The following is a 23,719-nucleotide window of genomic DNA, read 5'->3' as shown; positions in this document are numbered from 1 at the left end:
ACAAACACACACACACACACACACGCACACACACACACACACACACACACAAACACGTACGCACGCACGCACGCACGCGCACACACACACACAAACACACACACATTCTGTACAAGCACAGACATAATAGTGTTTAGTCTTTTGCTGAGCATGCTGCACCATCACCTCAAACAGTCACTTTGTATCGCTACTCCACTGGGACAATGACATCATCGCATAGTGTCTGCTCCCTCTCCCTCCCTCGCTCCATCCCTGCTCATTTCGCACACATTGCGAAAGTCTCTGTTAAAGGGCAGAGATTTGCTACCGCTCTCGCACAGCAGCACATATTAACTGCTTCCATGTAGATACTAACAGACATACAGTAAAGTACAGACAATCTCCTGCATAAACAGTCACAGATGCATGCACACCACAAGTAAACAAATAAACAGGGTAGTTGACACTGTATCGTAAACCTTTTGGATTGGGGCCAAGCTGCTGTAAAGGCCATTTAAACACTTTATCCTTCTCCACGGCTCTGTAAAGCAGTATGCAAGACAATCTATTAATGCTCTCTCAGAGAAATGGGAGGTTCAGAGAACAAGGTAAATTTAGTTTTTATGTGTATTTTAGTCTGGAATTGTATGTTTGTGTGTGAGGGTGTGTGTGTAACGTACACAAACATTTATCAAAAGAGGCAGAGAGAAGAGAGAGAAAGAAAGGTTTTACAGTGTAAAAGAGAGGGGGTGATAATTACTTTTTTGGTATTTGGTCAGAATTCTGACAATAACTATGTGTTTTTTTTACATGGCTGTTGCTAAGATCTGTAACTCGTCTTATTTGGAGGGTTTCTAGAAACACAAAGTTGTTAAGCTGTCCCTCTGTCTTCCACTAAATTATCTTGTTCACACATGTACTGTACATACTGTACACTGTATCTGCACACAGAAATAAGCACACGTATGTGTGTGCGCATGTACATGCACAGAAGCGCATTTACATCCACATCTATACATACTTTATGTACAAACACTATCAGAATAGCTCTCCATTGAGTCGGCACAGACTTCTAATTGCATTACATTCTGATTGACAGTACACTATGTAGCTATTCATCAATGTCAATTAATTTAGTAATAAATGATGCTTTTTAGAGAGGGAGAGGCAGGGCAGTACAGAGGAAGTAGGGTGAAGGGAGAATAGAAAAGGAAGTAGAGCTGCGCCAAATTTTTTGGACTTTGAAGGCTTGCCACAAATGATGACTGACAGTTCAAAGGTATTTAGAGGACTTGTTATTTATGTAAAAACTTTTTGCAGGCATTCACTCCTAAAAGAAATCCGATCAGTTTTGGTGGTTTAATATCAAATTCATATGATCAAATACAATTTTCACTTAATTTTTCTCGTTGTAAAGCAAGATTATCTACTACACTTTTTGGAATTATAAATTGTTTACGGATGTTATGGTAACTTTTGGTGGGATTATTAAAATGATGGACGATGTCATTCAAAACTTTGAATGTACATACTTAGTCATTCAGCAGGAGTGACAGAAATGTATTCGCCAAAGTCCTCTCCCTAAGTTCCGAAATCATTTTAAACTCATTACAAATAAATCATTATACTCAGGTGACATGCCACTGGTAAGAGAAATTTGATGCTGCAAACTAGATGTGCAGACTGAATGATGTTTATAATTACCAAAACAGAATCCAATCCTTTCAATGCACCCTGTCTGCCATTGAAAGAATGCCTTCTATTTCTAGCTTGTTGATCCATTTTAAGTCCGGTCTTTTATCCTCAAAGAGTGAAACAGTTCTCTGGAAAATGATTTCACCAGTTGCACGTCCCTCCAGAGCCAGTAGAAGTCTCCTCCCGAAAGCATTTGGAAGTAACACAGAAACAGTCTCACTGTGAAACACATGGGGCACCATTCATTATAAACTAAATGTGTTGCTTTTTGTCTGATCACTGGAAAACATTATTTTTGACATCTACTTTTCCTTGTTTTGAGAATAGAATGCAACATTTTGAAGCAGGTTTTGTTGCTAGCTGTAGAATCCAGTGGGGGACAGCAGTATGTTGTTTCTTTGAGTTCAACAGCGGCATACAGTAGCTGTGACTGACTAAACTTTACATCTGCAGGACAGAATCAGACAAATAAGATAATGGGGTTTCGAAAGAAACACTTCACACATCCATTCGAGATCAAATATAATAAAAGAAATGTGCTTTATGTCAAGTAGTTCTAGGAATTAGTCAAAGGCCTAGTAATAGATCGATCTGGCCAGATTCACGATGCATCTGCTCTCATTGCCCCCTCAGATGGGGTGATAGTTTAAAACCCTGTTATAAAAGTAAAGTGAACTTTGAAGGTAAACAACAAAACAACAACAATTCAACCAGATAAAATAGAAGACAGATCAGAGCTTCCTTATCCCCTAAGTGTATATGTCTAAAGTCATTTTTTCTTTCTTTTGCAGCAGCAGCGCAGCGTGAAGCACAATCTTGTCTCTTTTCATTAACCAATTACATTCTTGTTTTGGGGATGTCAAAGTGGTTCTGGGAACACCATCGTTTTAGATAATGCTTTCTTCAGAAAATATCTGTTTTTATTTCACATATGCATTTCCTTTAACAAGTTCTATGCTTTACCGCTGTCCACCATAGAGTAGGACAAGCCCATCAAACCGCCATTACCTGCCGCTATGTGATAGCCTATCCACTTTCCTTAAATTACCCAAATACCCTCCACAGGTCTCATCAAAGAAATTACGAAAATTGTACACACATTTAGAAATAACTCCTGGTATAATTTGAGCCATTATATCCAATATAAATTTAAGGGGGTTTGAGAGCCATATCAACATATTATTGTCGTCATATTCATATGAGTGGGCAGTTAACCAACTCAGCCAAAGAAAGGCTTTTATGTGCATGTTTTATGGGCACTCAAATGTGGACATCTGAAGAAGTGTTTCAGTGCATGTGCCCAGTGAGCAACTTTGATTGGAATAATTGGGCACTAACTTGAAACACTCAGTCCAGTGTTATCCCACTCCAAAGGATATGAATGTAAGGTACTGTATTAGATTGACCTTCATCAAGGCACTGGCCTCAGAGCTGGAGCTGATCCAGCTTGTAAGAATGAGTGGGGGGGGGGGGCAAATATCACCATAGTAATTAATAAACTATAACTTAAATGGACTTAAAGACTGTATCCCAGGCTCATATCCCTTGCCTCCCAGCCAGAAAGTAAAGGGGTGAACACTGTGCTTGGTTCACATGTACATCAAGCAAGTGCAGGAAGTCCACAGAGATTCACCAGTGACAGCATTGACCATCACCTGCCTTCTGAGTCATATGGCAGTGGCGGTGGAGACCTACCACTGGCACTTCTACGTATAAGGAAGGTATACAGGTGGTTTATATGCCTGAGAACACGCTCTACACTTTTTCACTGTGACTTTAAAGTCAATCAGGCTATTTTTGAATGTCACTTTTTACTGTTTCTCCACCTGTACAGAGGGATCATGGAAGGGCATCCTGATTTTCAGTGTCTGAGGTCTATTCTGTCCTGACAGTGCCAGAGTGTCACTCTCGTAAGCCTATAAACGAAACCTGTGTGAATGAGAGTGTGAAACAAAAGCTCTCACAGTTGGTTAGTTTGAAATCCACTCTGTCCATGCAGATGTGGTTCAACATTTAAAAAACACGAACCCTCCCAGAATTGTATGTACTTAGAAGCATGTCTGCTTCTGAGTACTGTTAGATTCTCAGTAACACCCAGCCGCATGTTACTGTTCTGAACACATTCTTGTCCAGAATCATTTGTGCAACTGTTGTGTTTTTCTACCAGAAAGTGTGTATATTCCAAGCAAATAAGCTCTGCTTCTAAGTAAAGCACATTTATCTCCAATAACTGTTTCATAAGTGCTTTTCCATGAGGACTAGACAATAATAAATTACACTTAATTCCACTACTAAGCAATACAGTAATAACTCTACCTATAAATGTGCACTGTGTGTTATTGCTATGCTTTTTTGTTTTTTGTTTTGTGTGTGTGCCATCCGAAATAAGGCAAACCCCTAAGCTGAAGGAAGAAGCTGTCAGTTGGTTCATTTGTTTGTCTGGCTTGTATAAGGCGTAGTAGCCAAAGGTTGCTTCTGGAAGAGAAAGAGTAAGCTGTAAATTTTTTAAAGGAAGGAAAATTCCCACACATTTACACACACAGGCATACAACAGTTACACACTTAGGAATAGACTCTTGATTAAATGCAAAAACTTCAATTTCACAAACTTACTTAACATGCCGTTTGCACACATATTTACAGTCAGCACATTAAATAGATCCTTCCACATTTCTTCCATGCATACTTTGTTCACAACCTCTCATTATGATTGACTCATTCAACTCTACACCCAGTTATTTTTCACCAGGCACTCATATGCAATGCATATGTTATTTCGTTGGATGTCCAAATATGAAAGGAGCTTATTTATTTTGAGGGAACCTGATATTGTTATGCAGTATCATATAATGGGATCAAAGATGAAAGATAAAAATACACAGAAAGACAGAGAAGGATTTGAAGCAAAAGATATGTAATGAGTCCAGCTTGTGTGGCCTTAAAGTTTCACCACTCTTTAAAAACATGTGTGTAATTAAACTCAATCAAAAAAGGGGTATATAATTCATGGTAGTTACACAGGTTTCCATTTTTTTTCTTCTGAGAAGGAAAAGTCAAAATGACTGAGCTCTCACAGCTTTGTTGTAAAATTTCTTGGCATGCCTATCAATTTAAGCATTCCTGTTGCTTTACATGGTTCTACTTAACGGAAGAGGATGAAAACAGTTGAGGTTTGGATGATGCAGTGGCTCCCCATTTTGGGCTCATCTCTGCAAATATCATGCCACAAGCCAAATAATTTACAGGAATCAGAGCTATTTCTAATAGGAAATAGACCTAAGATCAGGAAATATTTCTGGTGAAAGAAGTCAGGAACAAGAGATTGTCATTTTGAAATGTATTATTTTGGAAACATTCTGGTTGCCATTTGCTTTTACCAGCAAATACTGGGTCTTTAATGCTTTATTATCTACACAATCTTCTCATCACTCTTGATCAGGAATGGTTACACACTGATATGTGTACAGGGTGTATAAACATTGAGTTCATACACACACACACACACGCACACACGTACACACACACACACACACACACACACAATTAATGCAAGACACGTGGCCTTTGCGTCATAGCTCCTTGAGCAGTAACCTGAATAGCTGCTAATTAAGGGCTGCTCTCTATGATATGTTCATAATGGCAATGGAAGGGATGTTAATATATTTTGCTAAGTCTAAGCTTGTCTTTGTTTGTCATAGTAGAGTGTTACCACTGTTGGGTTTGACTCCTGGCCTGAGTCCGTTTCTTGTGGATTTTTCATGTTCTCCCCATGTGTGGATTTCCTCTGGGTTCTCCAGTTTCCTCCCACATTCCAACAACATGTAAGGGCCCAATAACACAGGATGCACTCTGTAAGCTTGAAAATGTGAGACAGTCTGCCTTTATTTTGTGAACAGTCTGCACAGGAAGAAGCACTGGAGAAGTCGTTTTTTTGACCGGAAACTGTCAACAATCATGACTCTGATTTATCTGTAAAGCTGGTGTGTTTTATTTTACTATGTATGTAATTTGATTTCTTTGTTTCCCACTTGACAACCAGATTGATTGACTAATTGATTGCATTACCTGAATATAATGTTTGTTGGGAGTAAAAGTCATATCAAATACAGATGCTTCTGTGCACCAGGGCTCACTGAATGGTTTGGTGAGTTTGAAAATGATGTGATCTGTTGTACACAGGTCTCTCTTGCAAAAGATTACTTGATTAAATAAAGGTGAGATATATAAATGACGGTTCATCCCTCCAATAGAGTTTCACAGACTTAGCAAGGAGCACTAAAGCTGTTCTCAAGGCTCGTGGTGGCATGACTGCTTCTTTTCCTTTAATTTGTATGTCAAAAATGTCATCTTTTCAGTGAATAGAATGGCTTTCTTAGTATTGTGATTACACAGAAACTCCATAAATCCACAGAGGTTTGTATTCCAGTTGTGGAAGATTCCCTCTCTGTGCATGTTTCTCAGAAGTTGTCACACTTCCACCAAAGCCAATCTGTTTTGTGTTAGGGCTGATAGTGCAGTTGTTAGATATCAGTTGTCTGAGTGGCATGACTTGACCTTACAAATGCTATCAGCAGTTACTTGAGCCTGTGAGGCTTTATGACATATACAGTAAACTAAGCCTGATCAAGCTTTGTTAGGTTACACGCTGATTAGAGACTTGTTGGAGTGAGTGCTGAATTGCTGTAGTCAATTTTAGTGAGGTAAACATTTAGATGATGTGTGTGGGACATCAATCTGTCACATCAATGGGCAAATGAATGCTTGTGTCAATGCATAGTTATGCACATACCGTACATCAGAATAGGTCTGTGATCCAGTATCTGACTCTGACTCACTTGATATCTTGCCTTATTTTCCAGTCTGACTCTTCAGTGACCATAACCTGTGCAAATGGGAAGTGGAACAAACAAGTGTCATGTGAGCCTGTGGACTGTGGTCTGCCAGACAAATACCATGTTCATCCTGCCCATTTCAACTTTCCTGAGGGCACTACCTACGGCAAGAAGAGCACCTTTCAGTGTCGAGAGCCTGCCCAGCTTGTAGGTAAGAAACATTTTAAACACTATTGCCACAAGATATCTAATATATTTTACATTATAAATCTGCATAACATTTAGTAATTGGAAGTCAGAGTTACAGGATTTTGTAATTATTTTATTCACTTTCGTTTCAGTCACTTAATCGTCCTCATTGAACAATTTTAAATTGGTCTTCCAGCTACTGCGCATGTCTATATCTTATATCTACATATTCGCATCTGTTTCTTTTCTGTTTTTTTTTTTATCCCCTTTTACAAATTCACTGACCAACACTGAAATTCATCAATCCCTTTCTCCTTTTTCTTCTCAGGTACAAACAACACTCTTACCTGCCTAGAAGATGGTCTGTGGTCTTTCCCAGAGGCTCTTTGTGAGCTTCGCTGCCCGGCCCCTCCTCCCGTACCCAATGCTGTGCTGCAGACCAAGCGCTGCAATGAGACAGGCCTCAAAGTGGGCACGCTCTGCAAGTACAAGTGCAAGCCAGGCTACCATGTCAGCAACAAACCTAAGAGGTGAAGAAAGAAATATAAATTGTCGTTGTTGATTTATTTTATTAGTTTCCAATTGAAAGTATGGATGGAGCAGTACAATTTAAAGACTATAACCTTTAACATATAAATAAGCCTCATAAAAGTTACCCAAAACTCAAGTCTAAAGGTTAATTGTCTTCTTTCCCTTTAGGCGTGCATTTAAGCGCCAGTGCACAGAGGATGGCAGCTGGCTAGAGGGGGCATGCGAGCCAGTGACTTGTGATCCCCCACCTCCCATCTTCCATGGCTCCTACCACTGCACTGACGGCTTCCGCTTTGACAGCGTCTGCAGACTCAACTGCTCTGATCCTGCTGGTAATACTGCTATCGCCGCCGCAGGAGGCTCTGCCCATACGGTGAGGCTGCTGCACGCTCCATGCAATCAGGTCTGTCCATCTCTTTCCTCTCTTTCTATTCTTGCTTCACCTATATGTTTGTCTTATTTTTGTCATGTGTGTAAAAAGTAGACCTTCTCTCTTTTTCTCCCTTCTTCGATCCTTACTGGTTCACTTTTTTAGGCTCAACATGACACAGAAGTAGTGACTAATACAATCAAAATAATCCATTAGAAGCATTTGTGTTTGTCGGCTATTTAGCAAACAGAACCTTCACAATACAGTATCAGTCATGTTTGTTTAAATATTGTTTGTTTAAAAATCACTAGCGACACATTTTTTTAAACATACTCTTATTTAATGCCATATAGGTATAATGTACTCATAGCTGATGATAAGATGCAGAATTATTGAGTAAGAATACATTCTTCCCCAGACACACTCACTTTCCTCACTGTCTTTTGTCTTACACTGCCCTCCCTTCTGAACGTTTGTCTCTTACTGCCTGTCTCTCTCCCCGTCTCCCTTAGCCCTACTCAATTTGACGCCATGCTAATTAGATTGCTATTGATTTCCAGAATAGTCCTGCAGCCACAGACTTTTGAAATGTATACACCTTTTAATCTGTTCTGCCACTCAGGCATTGTGGGTTGGATGCCTGATAAAATTTGGATTGTATTTCCCCTTTTGCAATGGGATGCCATCTCAATGTCCTTGGCCTGCTCGTGTTTGCGTGTCAATGTGTGTGTCTAATTGTTTCTCAGTCAATATATGTGTTATTTTCAGGGCGCGGGGTCTAATGTGATCCGCTGTAGGAAGGATGGAAACTGGACAGGGTCGTTCCGCCTATGCCCACACAGCAAAGGCCAGTGTTCTTTACCTCAAAACCTCCATTATAGACTCCAATACTCATGCAAGCGAGGACACGGCATAGGTCTGTATGCACAAATCTACTGTTATGTAATAACAATTCAGTTTTCTTACTGCTGATGTCATCTTTCATCGTTCATATTACTCACATCTTTTGTTAAGAGTGCTGTTATTCTTCAGTTATTATTGTTATTCTTTGCAGTACTCATTAATTTTCAGTTTGTAACTTGTTCTCAATAAGAGTCAACAAAATGTCTAAACCACATTTGTGTAACCTGTCACTTTCAAAACCACACACTATCATATTCATTTGAAAGTGAAATGGGGAAGGTAAGAATATGTAATTTGAAATGTCTTTGATCTAGGTGTGGTTTGTGCATACGTTCATTGGTTTTGTTTTTCTGCTTCTCTCTTGCGCACACACACACACACACACACACAACAAACACACACACACACACACACACACACACACACACACACACACACACACAGGTGAGGAGTGTGAGCTGACATGCAGAGAGAGTACGAACGACGTGGTGATCCTCCCTAGCAACATGACAGTAGAGAGGGTACTGAGAGAGCACTGGAGGAACCCGCACAAAGTCAAGGTAAGTTTGCACGTGTTTGTGTCCGCCTCACAGCTCTGACAGACGCACTTCACAAAGTTCTGTGATCCACAACTCTCCTGTAAGGAATTTCACGTAGAGCGTCAACATCCTGGCTCCATTACCCACAATGCAAAATGCCAGCTTGTGCCTGTCACTTATGCTCAATGCTTTGCTAATATTTGTCTTAGAAGCATGGCAACCCTTCAGACATTTTTATTCCATTTTGGATTGGAAGCTTGACAACGTGCTGCTGCCGTCTTGTATCCCTGTCCTCGATATGACATTTCAACTACCTTCTTGGTGAAATAAAAAGCTGCAAAGCATCTTTGGAAATTAAGTGCTGCCCCCACACTGACAAACAAATATTTTTACTATTTGTAGCACTCAATTCCCCATTAAACAAAAATAATCCCTAATGAGAAAACTAAACTAAATATGTCCGCAGAATTCTTGTGAGGCATGGGGCCCCACTACCACAGTGGCCAAGTAAAACCTTATCAAATGGCTATTCATGTAATCACAGTCATTTTCTGAAATACACCTATGACGCTCACTGGTTAATGACCTCATTTGATTTAGATATACCTCACAGCTACCAACTGTGCTGATTAAGTACTGTTTGCTTATAGTGGCAGATAGAAAAACACAGAGGTTAGAGGTTATGGTAGGGGAGGGCATTATACACAGAACTGTACGCCTTGTCCTTGTGGGAGTGCCAGTCACACGTGAGTGGCACCCACCCACCTCCATGGTGTCATTTTGGATTTTTATACAGTTTGTGGGTGGGGTCAAGAGACGAGTGTAGGGCTGTGGTGTGTATATTAGTGTGGGTGTGTGAGCATGTAATAGATAAAGAGTACTAGACTGCACCTACTCTTCTAATTTTACTCTCCCCATTGAACTTGATTAATGTCACTCATGCAATTTGTTTTAAGTGTTTTTGTCAGCTTAATGCCCTTTTAGCTGTGGAGTAAGATGAGAAAGATCTTATTAAATAGTACCAAGTTTTGTAACGAGAGAAGGACAAAAGAGAAGCCATGGTAAAGGACCAAATTGTATTTCTCACTGTATTTTTTTTCCTACAACTTCTTTTGTTTTTGTTTCAGAGTCACACTGAGTCAGCAGCTTTTTGTGGTGGATGTCGAGAGAGGGGTGGCATGGGCTATGTGGACATGAAATGATCCGTTTCTCATGGATTTGTGTAACTGATATGATTTGTGCTCAGTGGTAATTTGAGATCTGAGGCTATGCTGTTAGGGGCAGTGGATAGCATAAGAGAAGTCGGAGAAGTGAGGGTGGTGGTGTGAGGGTTTTGGAGGGGTGAGTGTTTCAGACATGCACCAGGGTTAGGAGGTTGGTGAAGGAAGAACTTTCGCTAGTAGTGTGCACTTTAGCGTGTGCCATGTTTCATCCTGAGCCACTACCTGATCCCTGGGTTGATATATGTAATACAAGGACAGTCAGTTTCATTATGAACATCCAGGTGCACACGCACATACTCTACACATTTTCTAATAGTAATAAAAATGATGTGCAGACAGAAAATTGCCTTATGGCAAAATGTGATCATTTGTAGGATATTATGTTTGCAATTTCACTAATGTCAAAGGGTAAAGGGGTCCTTGAAGTTCCATCTTTCTGCCAATTTAATTGTAGCAGCAGAAAAATAGATGCAACAGGCAATGTAATAAATACCCAAGGGCTAAGCAGGACAGACACATATGGCAGAGGTGAGATCCAAGAAATGCACGAAATCACGAAATGGTATTAAGAAACAAGAACAGGAAGATGTTGCTGTGGTGGAAAAAGAAATCAATCATGACAATGGCTAGCAGTTGTAGTTACAGTAGGAGTGTAGTAAGGAGGAATAGACATCATAACATACTTTTAAGCACCCCTCTAGGATGGGATATCTTCATACACTATCTAAAAGAGAATTCATGTCCCAAAATCCACTTTGTAGTTCTACTTTGCTGAGTTGGAGGTTAGTGTTGCCCACCTTAATAAGCGATGTTGATTTATTGCCTTTAAACTAGTTGTGTTTCGGTTCTTAGTGTGACCCATTTAGAATTCTCTCCTGCTTCCCTACCTCCACCTCCTCCTCTTCTTTTTCCTGTCCCTCTATCTCTAACGATTCTGCGCCCCCAGCACCCTCTTCCCCCTTTATCAGCAAAATTACCCTGTCGGGCTTGCTGTGGAATTAGTCATTTTCTACATGACATGACCTCGTCTGTGGTGGCGCTGAGATAGGGATCTATTTTTATGTGGTATCAGCGCCCCGGGGAGGCTTCGGAGGGTGAGGATCCTATACGTAGTGAGGGGTGAGGCCAGGCCACGATCATGGATTATCATGATTTACGGCCTTGCTGAGAGAGGAAAAAAAGAGTGAGAGAGAGAGAAAATGAGGGAGAGGGGGAGAGAAGGAGTTTCTGGATGACATCATCACAGCAGAGCACAGGAAAAAGAGAATAAAAGTACAGTAGTTGCGAAAAGTTTGACCTCTAAGACAAAATAATGTGCTTAATCCTTCACCATATAGGAACTAATCACTGTAGTCCTCACAATTGAACACATGCACACATGCCACAGAAGGGGCCTGCATTCTCTTGTGTGGTACTACAGTAGTAGACCAATTACTCCCGCAGCTCTCAGTTGTCCTCAGATGCTATGTTGTTCTTTCTCTCCACCTTCAACCCCCCCATCTTTCTTTTTTGCATTGATTTGCTGACAGCACTGAAATGGAAAATACCTTAGTTTGCAGCAACAAAAGAAAAGCACGTCAACTTTGTGAGATATTGGGACACAGGGGTCGGAGAAATGGACAATCTGAGGTCAGCCAGTCCTTTGCTGTGAATGGCACTTTTGATCATGATTCATGTGAACATATGCATTTTCATGTACCTGTAGTATATACCTAAATGAATGCATTTGCATATGCAAGTACACATTTTTTGCACATTGCTGCCCACCTCAACTGAGCACAAATATTTTCTGTTGCATTTCAATGAAGAACACAGTGGGAGAACAGGATGGGATTCCACACATTCTGCAAAAATATTTGAAAACATGGTATTCTTTACCTCTCTTTCTCTCTCTCTCTCTCTCTCTCTCTCTCTCTCTCTCTCTCTCTCTCTCTCTCTCTCTCTCTCTCTCTCTCTCTCTCTCTCTCTATCTCTCTCTCAGCTCTGTGCCCTCCTGGGGCCATGACTTAGTTATAAAATACAACATCTTTATCAAGTTATATCTTGTCAAAATCAACTTATTCAGCTTTGTTCTGAGGTGAAAAAAGGTCAGTGTAAATCAAAGAAGGATTCACAATGAAAGCTTCCATGTGTAGCACAGGAAACCCTTTTGTTTCACTGTGTTAGGTGTGTTTGTGTGTCTATGTGCAACTAGAAAGTGCCCAGTGGCTTTAGTCTGAGTTATGTGGACTGAAATGCAGGTAAAAAGAACACAGGCTTGGCAAAGCTGTTTAAATGCTGTCCATAAGGAAAATAACCCAAAGTGACCCCCGCCATTTCTTACCTCAACTCTTATTTTATATTTCAGAGTATAGTCTGTACAATGGGCCTGAAATGGTATCCACACCCAGAATTGCTCCACTGCATCAAAGGCTGTGAGGTAAGGGCTTAACCTATATAAAAATTTTTTTAAATCATATTTGTGGAGTAATAGTCTCATCTATCATATAATACTTTCATACTGCCACCTTCCTTGATCCCAAACCAAACAGAGTGATAAGGAATTTGCCTGATATAATATTTTGCCCGACATGAGTATAGACACAAATCTCAGTCTTACTAACCTCTAACCCTAGTTTCATAAAATTTTATTGACTGTGTTTGGCCAATGTAGTTGGACAGACAATCGATTGGCAGATACTGGACAAGTAAAACACTCAGACCAGCCTGTACTGTAGGTGGAGACTGAATCTTTTGTCAGAATATTTGGATTTACAGGTCTAATCATACTTCCAGGAAAGGCTAAGATGGGCGGCTATTTTTTTTCTACAGGCTAGCAGATCAGGTTAAAAATACAGTAGTGTTTTAAGACACTGGCAAGAAATTTTCCACACGGAGTTTTTTTTTATGTCAGTTGCTGAGGCGCAGGTTGTTGTTAGCAGATGTCATTTAGGCATTTGTAAGCCAGTTAAAAATGCTGTTGCTACATGGGTATCTAGTATCAGACTAATTGATGTGACTCATTGACACTTTTAAATTTGCTGTAATTTGCTGTAATTACTGATTTATTATGTCTTACAATCATCTTTACACAAGTGATCATGTGCTAAACCTGTCGTTCCTCTAAAAATGATGCATTCACATATGGAAGAACTCCATTTCACGGAAGAATTATATCATCTACTCAGTTTAGGCCAGTTGGATAACCTGATTGGTAACCCAAGTGGAGAAGGTGGGGCCAACCCAATAAATCACCTTATTGGAGTGTTTTGTGCAGTGAATAGTTTATGGTGTCCTCAGGTTGATTTATGGGCCAGGCCCACTAAGGGCTGAAAAAGTCACATTGAAAGATGAGGGAAATTTAATGTATTATATTCATCAGCAAATTTATCCAGAGACCTTTAAAAGGCACATAAATACTCAAGAGAAAACTACCACTAAAAGAAAAGGCCAAAAGGCTTCTTCAGTAATTGATCTTTTAACCATTATCAACCAATTTAAAGGTGGTACATTCCTCACTCAGTGTTTTTGTCTAATTGACACGCTATCTCTTTGGTATAGCCATTCAGGGGAGACAACTACTGTGATGCGGTCAACAACAGAGCCTTCTGCAACTATGATGGAGGAGACTGTTGCCAATCCACTGTCAAGACCAAGAAGGTGAGTGGCATGCATGTACCTCAGAATAAACCTCACCCTTTAGACAAAGAGTTGATGATGGATTTTTTACCTATGCCGAACCCACTTGGACTATACTTTCTCACTGCCATGCATCCAGTGGAGGCTACATGTTTCCATTATCAAGCTTTAACATTTATGAATGATCATTTCCACCTACACAAGGTAAGTATAATGGAAACCACAACTAAATATACTGTTGAAGACTGCTGTATTTTACCTCTTGGAACATCTTTAAACAGATTCTTCCTTCCTTTGCTTCGTGTCCAACCTTAGATAACTGGTAGACAGATTACTGATTCCACATCCAAGAAAGTAGAAGTGGGAGTTTTCAGACTTCATCAATAGTCCTTGTTTTTCTCTGGTATTCAGTTTCCTAATGTGTAAATGTCTATATTTGTCTTTGTGTTCCTGTTCATGTGAAGTTGCCCACTACCCAAAATGTGGGTAGTAATTTTAAACTTAGTTATTACAAACAGTAAAGGGCAGACTATAAGAACATACTTGTTCCTCTTCTGATTAATAACAACTAAATCTTTTTTTTATCTGTCAACACTAGGCTGTGTTGTATTTCAGCATAAGGCTGAGCGTGACAAAAGTTTGGTCATCCTTGTGGTAGTAACTGTCTTAATTCAGGGATGCACTTTGTCTGGCTCATTCCAACCAGCTGCTGGCAAGGGATCTGATTGGAAGTGTGTTGTAGCTTCTGTGCTGCAGCATCTGCTTCTTTGGCTTGGCCTGTTTCTGTGAATCTGGTGGGGGACTTTAGTTGTACTCCTGGCATATTCATCTGTATGTCTGGCTGGATTTATATTCCAGTCTATGTGTCTCACTGGCTGTGTCAGTGTGTCTGACTGGAGAGCCTCTTCATTTCCTTTTTGGGTCTTCCACATTACGATCAAAGTTCCTATGATTGCTTCTGGTCCACCTTCATGCATTTTTTCATGTGCATTTTGGGTCCTTAGTCATGCGGACATAAATAATCATGTTTCTTCCCTGATGTTTATTATTTGTTCCTTATTTAAACCTTTGTCTGTTGAGACATTGGAAATGGAATGACCAAGGCATGGCCTTTGCTAGAGAAATAAGGTTTTCAAATAACACTGTTGCAACATATTTAAATTGTCACATCAATATTGGTTTCCCCCAAATGTTCAATATCAATGAGAAGCACCCAAGAGTAACTTCTAGTACCCTAGAAGGTAAAACACCATGACCCTGCACATGTATAAATGGCTTAAAGTCCAACTGAAATGAAATAGCATTTTTCAGTTGTCTGCTAAAGCATACATATCTGTTCTGGTGGCTCTGGTGGTGAAATGCTTTCATGATGGAGTCCCCTATTTTTGCAGTAATTCAGCAAAATACCGTTAAATATCCATCTATGGAGATGAACCCTAATTGTGATATAACCAGTCAAATCTTGCACAAAAGCAGTGACATCAGGGTTTTATCATAGGCAGAGCAGACATTTACACTGACAGATGCCTGCTTTACAACACAAGAGCCACAGATTCCGAACAACAACTCACATTTAACTTACAAACATGAACACACGTCTTGTCCTGCACCTTAGCTTGTTGAACGACCAACTGCACAAACATTCATTGGGGTAAAGTGCACTGCTTATGCCAGTTTGCAGTTAGATAGCTAATTAGCTGATAAGCTAATTGTCTGCCCATCACACGTGGGGTACAGCACAAGTTTGTTTACTTTGTCTCTGCTTCCCTATGCTGTAACACCAGTGCTCTGGCAGCCTGCCAGCTGCTGTCAATCAAACACGACATTCCCCTCCGCCTGGCTAAGACAAAAAGGAGCATTGGCCAGTGTGTGTTAGAAATATGTAATACAAAAATAAATCTATATTGCTCCTGTGGTTGTGCATCTCACTCAACCAATTAAAATCCATCATGTGTCTGGTAATTTGACTGGTAACTTGCAGTGCAAGTCAATTATGCACAAGGCTGATGTGTACAAGATTAAGATCACTGAGACTTGTGCAGTTATCACAAATTACTAGATGTCTGGCAAAATTAGTTCTGGGCAAATCAGGTTTAAAGGGGCCATGTGTAGTTTTCAGTGCCCTCTAGCGGAGGGGTTTCAGATTGCAACCACTACTAGCCTGCACTCGGCATAAGCCAAAACGGAGACTGACATAACAAGAGGCTGCATCACACAAAATGCTGGAAACTCAGGTAAACTCCTACTGAAACTTTACAGTTATGTTTTTATCAGCTTGTCGTTGAACTAATCCATACCTAGCTAAATTTATTGGATCACACCAAAATGGTTAGTGAGCTAGACTGAATATTATAAATTAGATTGTTGCCACTTTAGTATAACAGACTGTAGTAAGTAACATTGCTGTATTGAATGGGTCTTCCACCGCATTATTGTCCTGCACTGTTATGTTACAATTTTGGTATGCTGTGGGTCATGTAAGTTATAGCGACTGTGACCAGTAGAGAAGCGGTGTATCTGAGTATTGGTATGGTCGACCAAAGAAGTTGTGTGCACGTGTTCAGCATCATATCCAGAGGTTGTCTTTAGGAAATAGATGTATGAGTGCTGCCAGCATTGCTGCAGAGCTTGAAGAGGTGGTTGGTCAGCCTGTCAGTGCTCAGACCATACGCCGCACACTGCATCAAATAGGTCTGCATGGCTGTCGTCCCAGAAGGAGGCCTCTTCTAAAGATGATGCAGAAGAAACCCCACAAACAGTTTGCTGAAGACAAGCAGACTAAGGACATGGATTACTGAAACCATTGTCCTGTGGTCTGATGAGACCAAGAAAAACTTATTTGGTTCAGATGGTGTCAAGCGTATGTGGCGGCAACCAGGTGAGGAGTACAAAGACAAGTGTGTCTTGGTGGTGGGAGTGTCATGGTCTGGGGCTGCATGAGTGCTGCCGGCACTGGGGAGCCACAGTTCATTGAGAACCATGAATGCCAACATGTACTGTGACATACTGAAGCAGAGCATGATCCCCTCCCTTTGGAGACTGGGCCGAAGGGCAGTATTCATTGATAACGACCCCAAACACACCTCCAAGACAACCACTGCCTTGCTAAAAAAAGCTGAGGGTAAAGGTGATGGACTGGCCAAGCATGTCTCCAGACCTAAAACCTATTGAGCATCTGTGGGGCATCCTCAAACGGAAGGTAGAGGAGCGTAAGGTCGTAACATCCACCAGCTCAGTGATGGCGTCGTGGAGGAGCGGAAGAGAGAAGCTCTGGTGAACTCCATGCCCGAGAGGGTTAAGGCTGTTCTGAAAATAATGGTGGCCAATGGTCAGTAATGGTAGCAAATTGACAGCAAATTGTATTGTAGCAAAGTGTCATTTCTTCAGTGTCTTTGCATGAAAAGATTTATTCAAATATTTACAAAAATGTGAGGGGTGTACTCACGTTTGTGAGATACTGTAAGGTATTGTATCCTAAGTTCAATAGTAGCAGGAAAGTCTGTGAGCAGCCCACTGGGAAGTGACCTCACTCCTGAAGCTGTTTCGCTGCTGTTGATTGACGCTATCTCATCTCTACATCTTCTGGCCCTAATCCAGTGCAGGGGCTCAGCCAGAACTTGCATAACTCACTTTTACTGACAGACCCCAATGGGAGAATAGACTCCATTGAATTACTGCTGCAATGAGAGGTTGAGTGGGACCAGAGGAGAGCAGGCCACGGGTCTTGTTAGAGTTAGGATTTGTTATGTTGAACATCAGGGGGCATGCTCAGTTTAACATCTTATGCTTGAGTGTCAAGTAAGAAATCTAGGTGTTGATGGCTTTGACATTTTGGTCCACTTCCCAAAAAGGGGTTAAGACTAGTCCAAGACTAAAGAGAAATAATACAATATTGTCCTTAGTTTAAGATTAGCCCATCAAAGTAATTCTGGAATTAAATTCCATGTTTGGTCATTTGGTCTGCTACAGCATACAAATCTACTCTGTAAATCACAAAAATAGATGAGCCACAGTCTTTGAACAAACACCCAGATTAGCTTTCCTTCGTATCACCTTATTAGTCTCCCTTTTATCCAACTTACAAACATAAACACATGCCTTATCCTGCACCTTATTTTGTTTTCTCCATGGGCTCAGCCTGCCAGCTGCTGTCATTCTAACCCAGACACACCCCTCCTTTTTTACTTTTTAATTATATAAAAAATAAAATAATAATAAATTAAATTTTTTCCCCTGCAGCTAGGGATTACTAAATGTGATTTCAGTTGGACTTTATTCCTTTTAGAGGAATCTGCTCCATGTCTACTGCTGCTCTATTTCCAAGCCAAGGATGCTACATGCCGATGGTCAATAGTAGTGTCTGCAAAACAGGTGTTACCAGTTCTGAAATAATCACTACAGGCAATGAAGGATCAAATTACCCACTTATACTAAATCCTGTCACACCAGCAAAGATGGATTGGATGAAGGGCCGTTCTATTCCAACTACTGAAACATTGCTATTTTCAGTGGGCTGCTACAGTATGATACAGTAAGTGGATTGATTACCTGGGATGAAGAACTCCAGGCTGCTTGTCAAATTCTACTTTAAGGCATTTTGCCTTGGCATTGTTTGAAGTCTGGCTGGTGTTTTCCACAAAACTATTTGGAAACATACGAAAAATTGCTCTTAAATAACCATTCATAATTTTATTCATCAGCTGCCAAAAGCAAGGGGCAAGGAAGGTTACTGTGGGTGAAAAACAAAAAGGAAACACTAAGGAATGAAGTTGATATGTGGAATTGATATGGGAACAGAGGAAAGCCAGATATTGGATATAATCCCTTTAGTTTGTGAGCCCATTAACTAATTGACGCTGCTTGCTTAATACCTTGGCTAATATAAAAATACCTTAGTTGTATAAAACTCAAATTAATCTGAATGTCAGTTTTAAATTATTAGCCAAACAACTTCCCTGACAACTTCATCTTGTTGTTTTATTACTTTGATGTTTTTTTGTCCACATTTAAACTGTATTTATTATCATTTTGGTACTTGGCATTTGGATTTAGTTGTTTATTCCTCTTGGGTGAAGCTTGTTCTCACAGCCATCCCTATTTGATCAACTCAATCAAAACAGAAAACAGGGTATTTTGCACCTGATTCTGATTTTCCCCAAACTAAACACATGCGTGGCAGGCGACCAAGGACGGAGTTACATAAAAATCTCTTTGAACATAATGACACAATATATGAGAAAAGAACTCTGTAACTAATTTCTGACCGTCTCCCTCCTTTAAGCTGCTCAATAGCACACAGACTGGGTGACAAAGACAGGCACTGTTTTCCTCTTTAGCGGGAAATCCGTGTTCTTCTCCAGAAGTCCAGTTGTCCAGCTTATTTAGTCTTTTAAGAAATTAAACTATATATTTGTGCCTTAAGATTTACATTTTCAGTAGAAATTAATGAGCTTGGTGCAAACAAACACATGTTATTTAGACACCCTCTCTGATGTAAATAAGATTTGACAAAATAATACAAACATCTTCCAAGCTAAATAAAGGGACAATGACTATGGCAACTCCCACCCTTGGATCCATTATCCAATAGATTTGAAAAGGTCGATGACAATTGTACACCTGTTCTAGGTTGACTATGTGTTTGCCTCATGTCTTTGTCCAAACCTTGACTCCGATGAAGACGCAGTAGTGTTGAAACATTAGTTTGTTTGCACAGTTAAAAGCTGCAAATCAGTGTGTGGACCAGTCCCTTTTTTTCCCTTAGGGGTTTGCTCTCCTCGAACTGAGAAGCACCTGAATTAGCTGCATAATGCTGGGACATGCGTGGAGGACCCTGCTTCAAATAGAAATATCTGGCTGTACAATGCAATACAATTCAACAACACCATGAATGCCATCATTCAAAATGATCATACAGTTGAATCAACACCTCTCTAACACCTCCACAAAAGTGAATATTGTAAGCTTTGTGAAGTCAAGTAACAGTACTTAAATAGGATATTCTTCCACCCCCCATGCACATATTATCTGTATCTCAGTCACTCTGGGGTGTTGTAGCCCATAAAACGAAAAGCATGTATTTTTAGAAATATTCACATGTAGTCGTAAAGAGAGAGGCCTGTGAAAGGATCACATATGTACACACTCTTTGCTTCTTCCCACCTCTCATTCTTACTCACATTCACTCTCTGCTTCTCATTCAGTCTTTCTCCTACTCATTCACTTTGAAATATTCATTCACATTCCCTCTCTCTCTCTCTCTCTCTCTCTCTCTCACACACACACACTTTCATTCACACACACACACACACACATACACATACACAGCACATGAACAGACACACCAGTCACCAATTGTTATGCACAAGAAGTCTGGTGACACAATGGGAATCTAGCTCAGTGCTGTTGTCCCCAGTGGGTTGTTACACAGCACATGAGAATAATGATATGAGCCCCTCCATACAACTACACACACATCTTATTTGTCCTGCCAAATCTGCCAAAACCTTCTACATCTACTGTTTCCCTCTTATATTTGGTTATGAGGTAAAGAGAGAAGAACTGGACATTCTCCCTCAACATCCAGAGTCATATATCTTTTTGACCTTATAGTCTGTGCCAAGAGTCCAAAGGTAAAAAAACAAACAAAAAAACCCCTCATCATTTGTTAACTCTGTGATCTAAAACCAAATGTTCATAGAGGAGATGAAAACATCTGCTCACCCCTCCTTGGCTGGAGATGCCTTCTTTACAGCAGTTTTATTGATTGTTTATTATTGTGTGTCCTAACATCAAACGCCATGCCTCTCGATTCTGAAAGAATTCAATTGAAGTTGAATTTGAAAAATCGTAATTTTTGGAATGGAATACAATTTCTACTCTTTCCAAACATGCTTAAATGCTATTGTAGGAATCAGATTATTAGCAATTATTAAGGTTTTCTAGATTCCTCCTGCTTCTCGTCTTATTTTTTTTCCAGCAATGGAACTCTGCTGCTCGTTTTTTTTTACCCCCCATTTCCTGGCATATGCTTCTCTTGTCTTTTATTTTGATAGATATTTGTGTATTAAGGAATTCTGCATGACTTGCTGTGTATTATTCCACCCCAGGAGCTTTGAAGGTGCAAGGACTGGCTGAGTGTAAGGTCACCACAGGATCTCCCCTTAATAGTTGCAAGCTGTTGGCTGGATGTAGAGGGACAGGGAAGAGAGGAGGCAAGGGTATGGGATATGCTTTCTGAGGGTTGCCTGCACAAACTGTTGTGGTATCGCCCCCAGTTTGGGGGGAATTCCTTTCTTGGGCACCAATTATATAGTTATACTGCTTGGCCTCTCTAAAACAACTTGTTCTAAATGTGCCTGTAGGGTTTTCTCTCTGCATCGGGGGCTTAGGGAAATGCTGAGAACCCTCCCGCTCTCTCGCCCCTGTTTACAGCGCGCAGTCTGGCACAAGTATGCTCACTACGTGACTTGCTATGTGTCACAATTGATGTTTGTGTCAAAGCTGATGGTCTGTGATAGCCACCACTGCCACAGTTGACCACCTATCCACTCTGTGTCTGTTGGTGATTCACATGCAAATGCATGCAAAACAACATGGAAAATGTCACTTTCTTCTCTGGGTGTTTAGCTGTTTAGATTTACATTTAACCTATTCTTATATAATCCACACAAATTCAATTTCTATTAGTGATATGTAGATAGTATGCTGTTTATCAGTAGTGAATGTTTCTTCCTCTAATTTTCCAAATATTCACATACCTTGATGCCAAAAGCGCATGCTTTCAGCAGCTCTTTATTTTTTAAATGTCTGAGTGCAGCTAAGTTTTTCCCATGGCCGAGGCACAGATAGGCGCAGGCACCCGCATATACATGGACTTCTTGGTCATGGCATTAAGAGTTGCTGTTTTACCTTGTCAAGCCACTGCAATGCAATAACATACTCCCCACCGTTTTTAGGGGTTTTGGCTGTTTGCTGATGCCAAGTGCCTGCACCTATTTTGCCAAACTTAGTTATGTGTTCTTTTGTTCTTAAGTTGCTTGTTCTCCTTCCTAATCTTAAAACTCTATCTTCTTGTTGTATGTTTCTTTCTGCACTCTCTCTGTATGTTTTTGTCAGATTTCACACTATGCTCAATGGTTCCAGCGAGTAATTTATTAGCAACTGATTTATTTGACAATTGACTCTAACTGTTGCGATACACCATGACCAAAAGACAGTGCTGTCATGCAGTTTTGCTTGGAATCAGGAGACTGACTTTAGGTGCATGAGTCGGCCGAAGCACAGCTCACTGTTTGTGAAATTATTACATTTTAGATTTATGGAATGGAAAACAGCCTGTGTTACACACATACATTTTGAAATATTAAGACGAAAATGTAATAACAAGTGTTACATGCTAATGAACAGTGTGTTATGCATCCCGAGATCAGCTGATCCCCCTTTCCCTAGGCTTGTGCCCCTTGCACACCTTCTTCCCTTTAAGCATAGGCTGACTTGCCCATATTGCACACAGAGAAAAGAGAGGAACTCTGTGTTATTTTGACCTGTTCCTGAGATGGAAGGATAGGGCTCTGACGAGGACTGTGTTCTTTAGAAGGTCTTTCATGTTGCTGTTAGTGGGTGTCCTTCCCCAGACCTCCTCCAGCCCTGGGACATGGGGCAGCAATAGGGGGGCCCCAGGCCCACAAGGCCAACCAGTCCCATTTCCCAGCCACCCTGAGAGAACCTCAAGTCAGGGCCAGATGTGGCAGCTGGCCCAGCCACCCTGGAGGTCAAGGTCAAAGGAAACCATGTCAAATTTGCCACCCACCATCATTTTCTAGATAGAGAGATAAACAGAAGTGGCTTTGGAGGGGAAGTGAGGTGGGGAGAATAGTGGGAATATCTGCTGCAGGAGAGAGGAGTAATAAAACAAGCTAAAGTAAGCAAGAAACTCTAAAGGAGACAAGGAGAAGGTGTGAAACTGAGAGATAGTGTAATTAAACAGAGAAAGAGTCAGGTGGGAGTGAGGAGCCCCGTATTCTTGGCTTCAAAATGCCATAGAGGAAACTCTGCTCATGCGGTTGACAGCTGTTTCTGAAGTGTGTCCGGCCCTGGGCTTGTAAAGTCATCACGTGTAGGCCTAATTTTCTCAGAGGAGTCTGGGCACTGCCCACCTGGCCCTCACATTAGGAACACCCCTCCATACAAACAACCTATTTTATACCCCATTTCAAAGGGGAGCCTGCGTCACTGCTCCTCAGTGACTAGCATGCTCCCGCATGTCATTCCTCAGACCTGCTGTCTGTAAATCCCTGACTCTCACAAACTATTGGTGGTGTTTCCTGTGTGTTGCATTTACCACCAACTATAACATTTTACACTTCGCATTTACTTTACACTAATTTCATCATGAACATTTAGCACAACTAAAAGAAAGTGAGTTGTAAGATGTGAGAGAGCTCATTATTTAAGTTTTTTATAGAAAGAAAATCTGAGTTGAAAAATCTTGGTGAAAACCTGATTATAAATAAAAAGAGACTGTATGTACTCTTTGCATCACAACACTATCTAGTTAAACAATTTCTTTTTTAGGTGTTTCCTAATCTACAGCTCATTTCTCTTTTCACCCATTTCTCTCTTAATTTTCTATTATTGGAAGATTTGAGTTGAGGAACATGTTTTAAGGGTGGTCAGAATCTTCTTGTAACAACCTTCAGGCACATGGGAACATTAATCTGTTAATCAGTTGAGAGTGCTCTGCTTCTTTTAAGAAATTTGTGTATTTTTCTGTTAAAATCTGTGAAAAATAAAACAATTAGCCTTAGAGGAAGTTGGATTTACATGCTTAGTCAGTCA

General features: G+C 40.5%; 1 protein-coding gene across 2 annotated transcripts in view; it reads left to right on the top strand.

Annotated features, from left to right (window-relative positions):
* pappaa (pregnancy-associated plasma protein A, pappalysin 1a) overlaps positions 1–23,719 on the top strand; it is a 108,387-nt gene that overhangs the window by 76,428 nt on the left and 8,240 nt on the right. The window contains exons 15-21 of one of the 2 annotated variants that reach the window (XM_046067052.1): positions 6,534–6,717; positions 7,024–7,225; positions 7,395–7,599; positions 8,365–8,512; positions 8,944–9,059; positions 12,609–12,680; positions 13,802–13,900. In XM_046067052.1, coding sequence (XP_045923008.1) covers positions 6,534–6,717; positions 7,024–7,225; positions 7,395–7,599; positions 8,365–8,512; positions 8,944–9,059; positions 12,609–12,680; positions 13,802–13,900 — 1,026 coding nt within the window. Of the gene's footprint in view, positions 1–6,533; positions 6,718–7,023; positions 7,226–7,394; positions 7,630–8,364; positions 8,513–8,943; positions 9,060–12,608; positions 12,681–13,801; positions 13,901–23,719 lie in introns of both variants that reach the window. The other variant, XM_046067051.1, reaches the window with a different exon arrangement.

This window comes from Micropterus dolomieu, linkage group LG13, assembly GCF_021292245.1.
Source record: "Micropterus dolomieu isolate WLL.071019.BEF.003 ecotype Adirondacks linkage group LG13, ASM2129224v1, whole genome shotgun sequence".
Taxonomy (NCBI): Eukaryota; Metazoa; Chordata; class Actinopteri; order Centrarchiformes; family Centrarchidae; genus Micropterus; species Micropterus dolomieu.
Note: the sequence above shows the minus strand (reverse complement) of the source record. Positions and strands in the feature narration are given on the sequence as shown.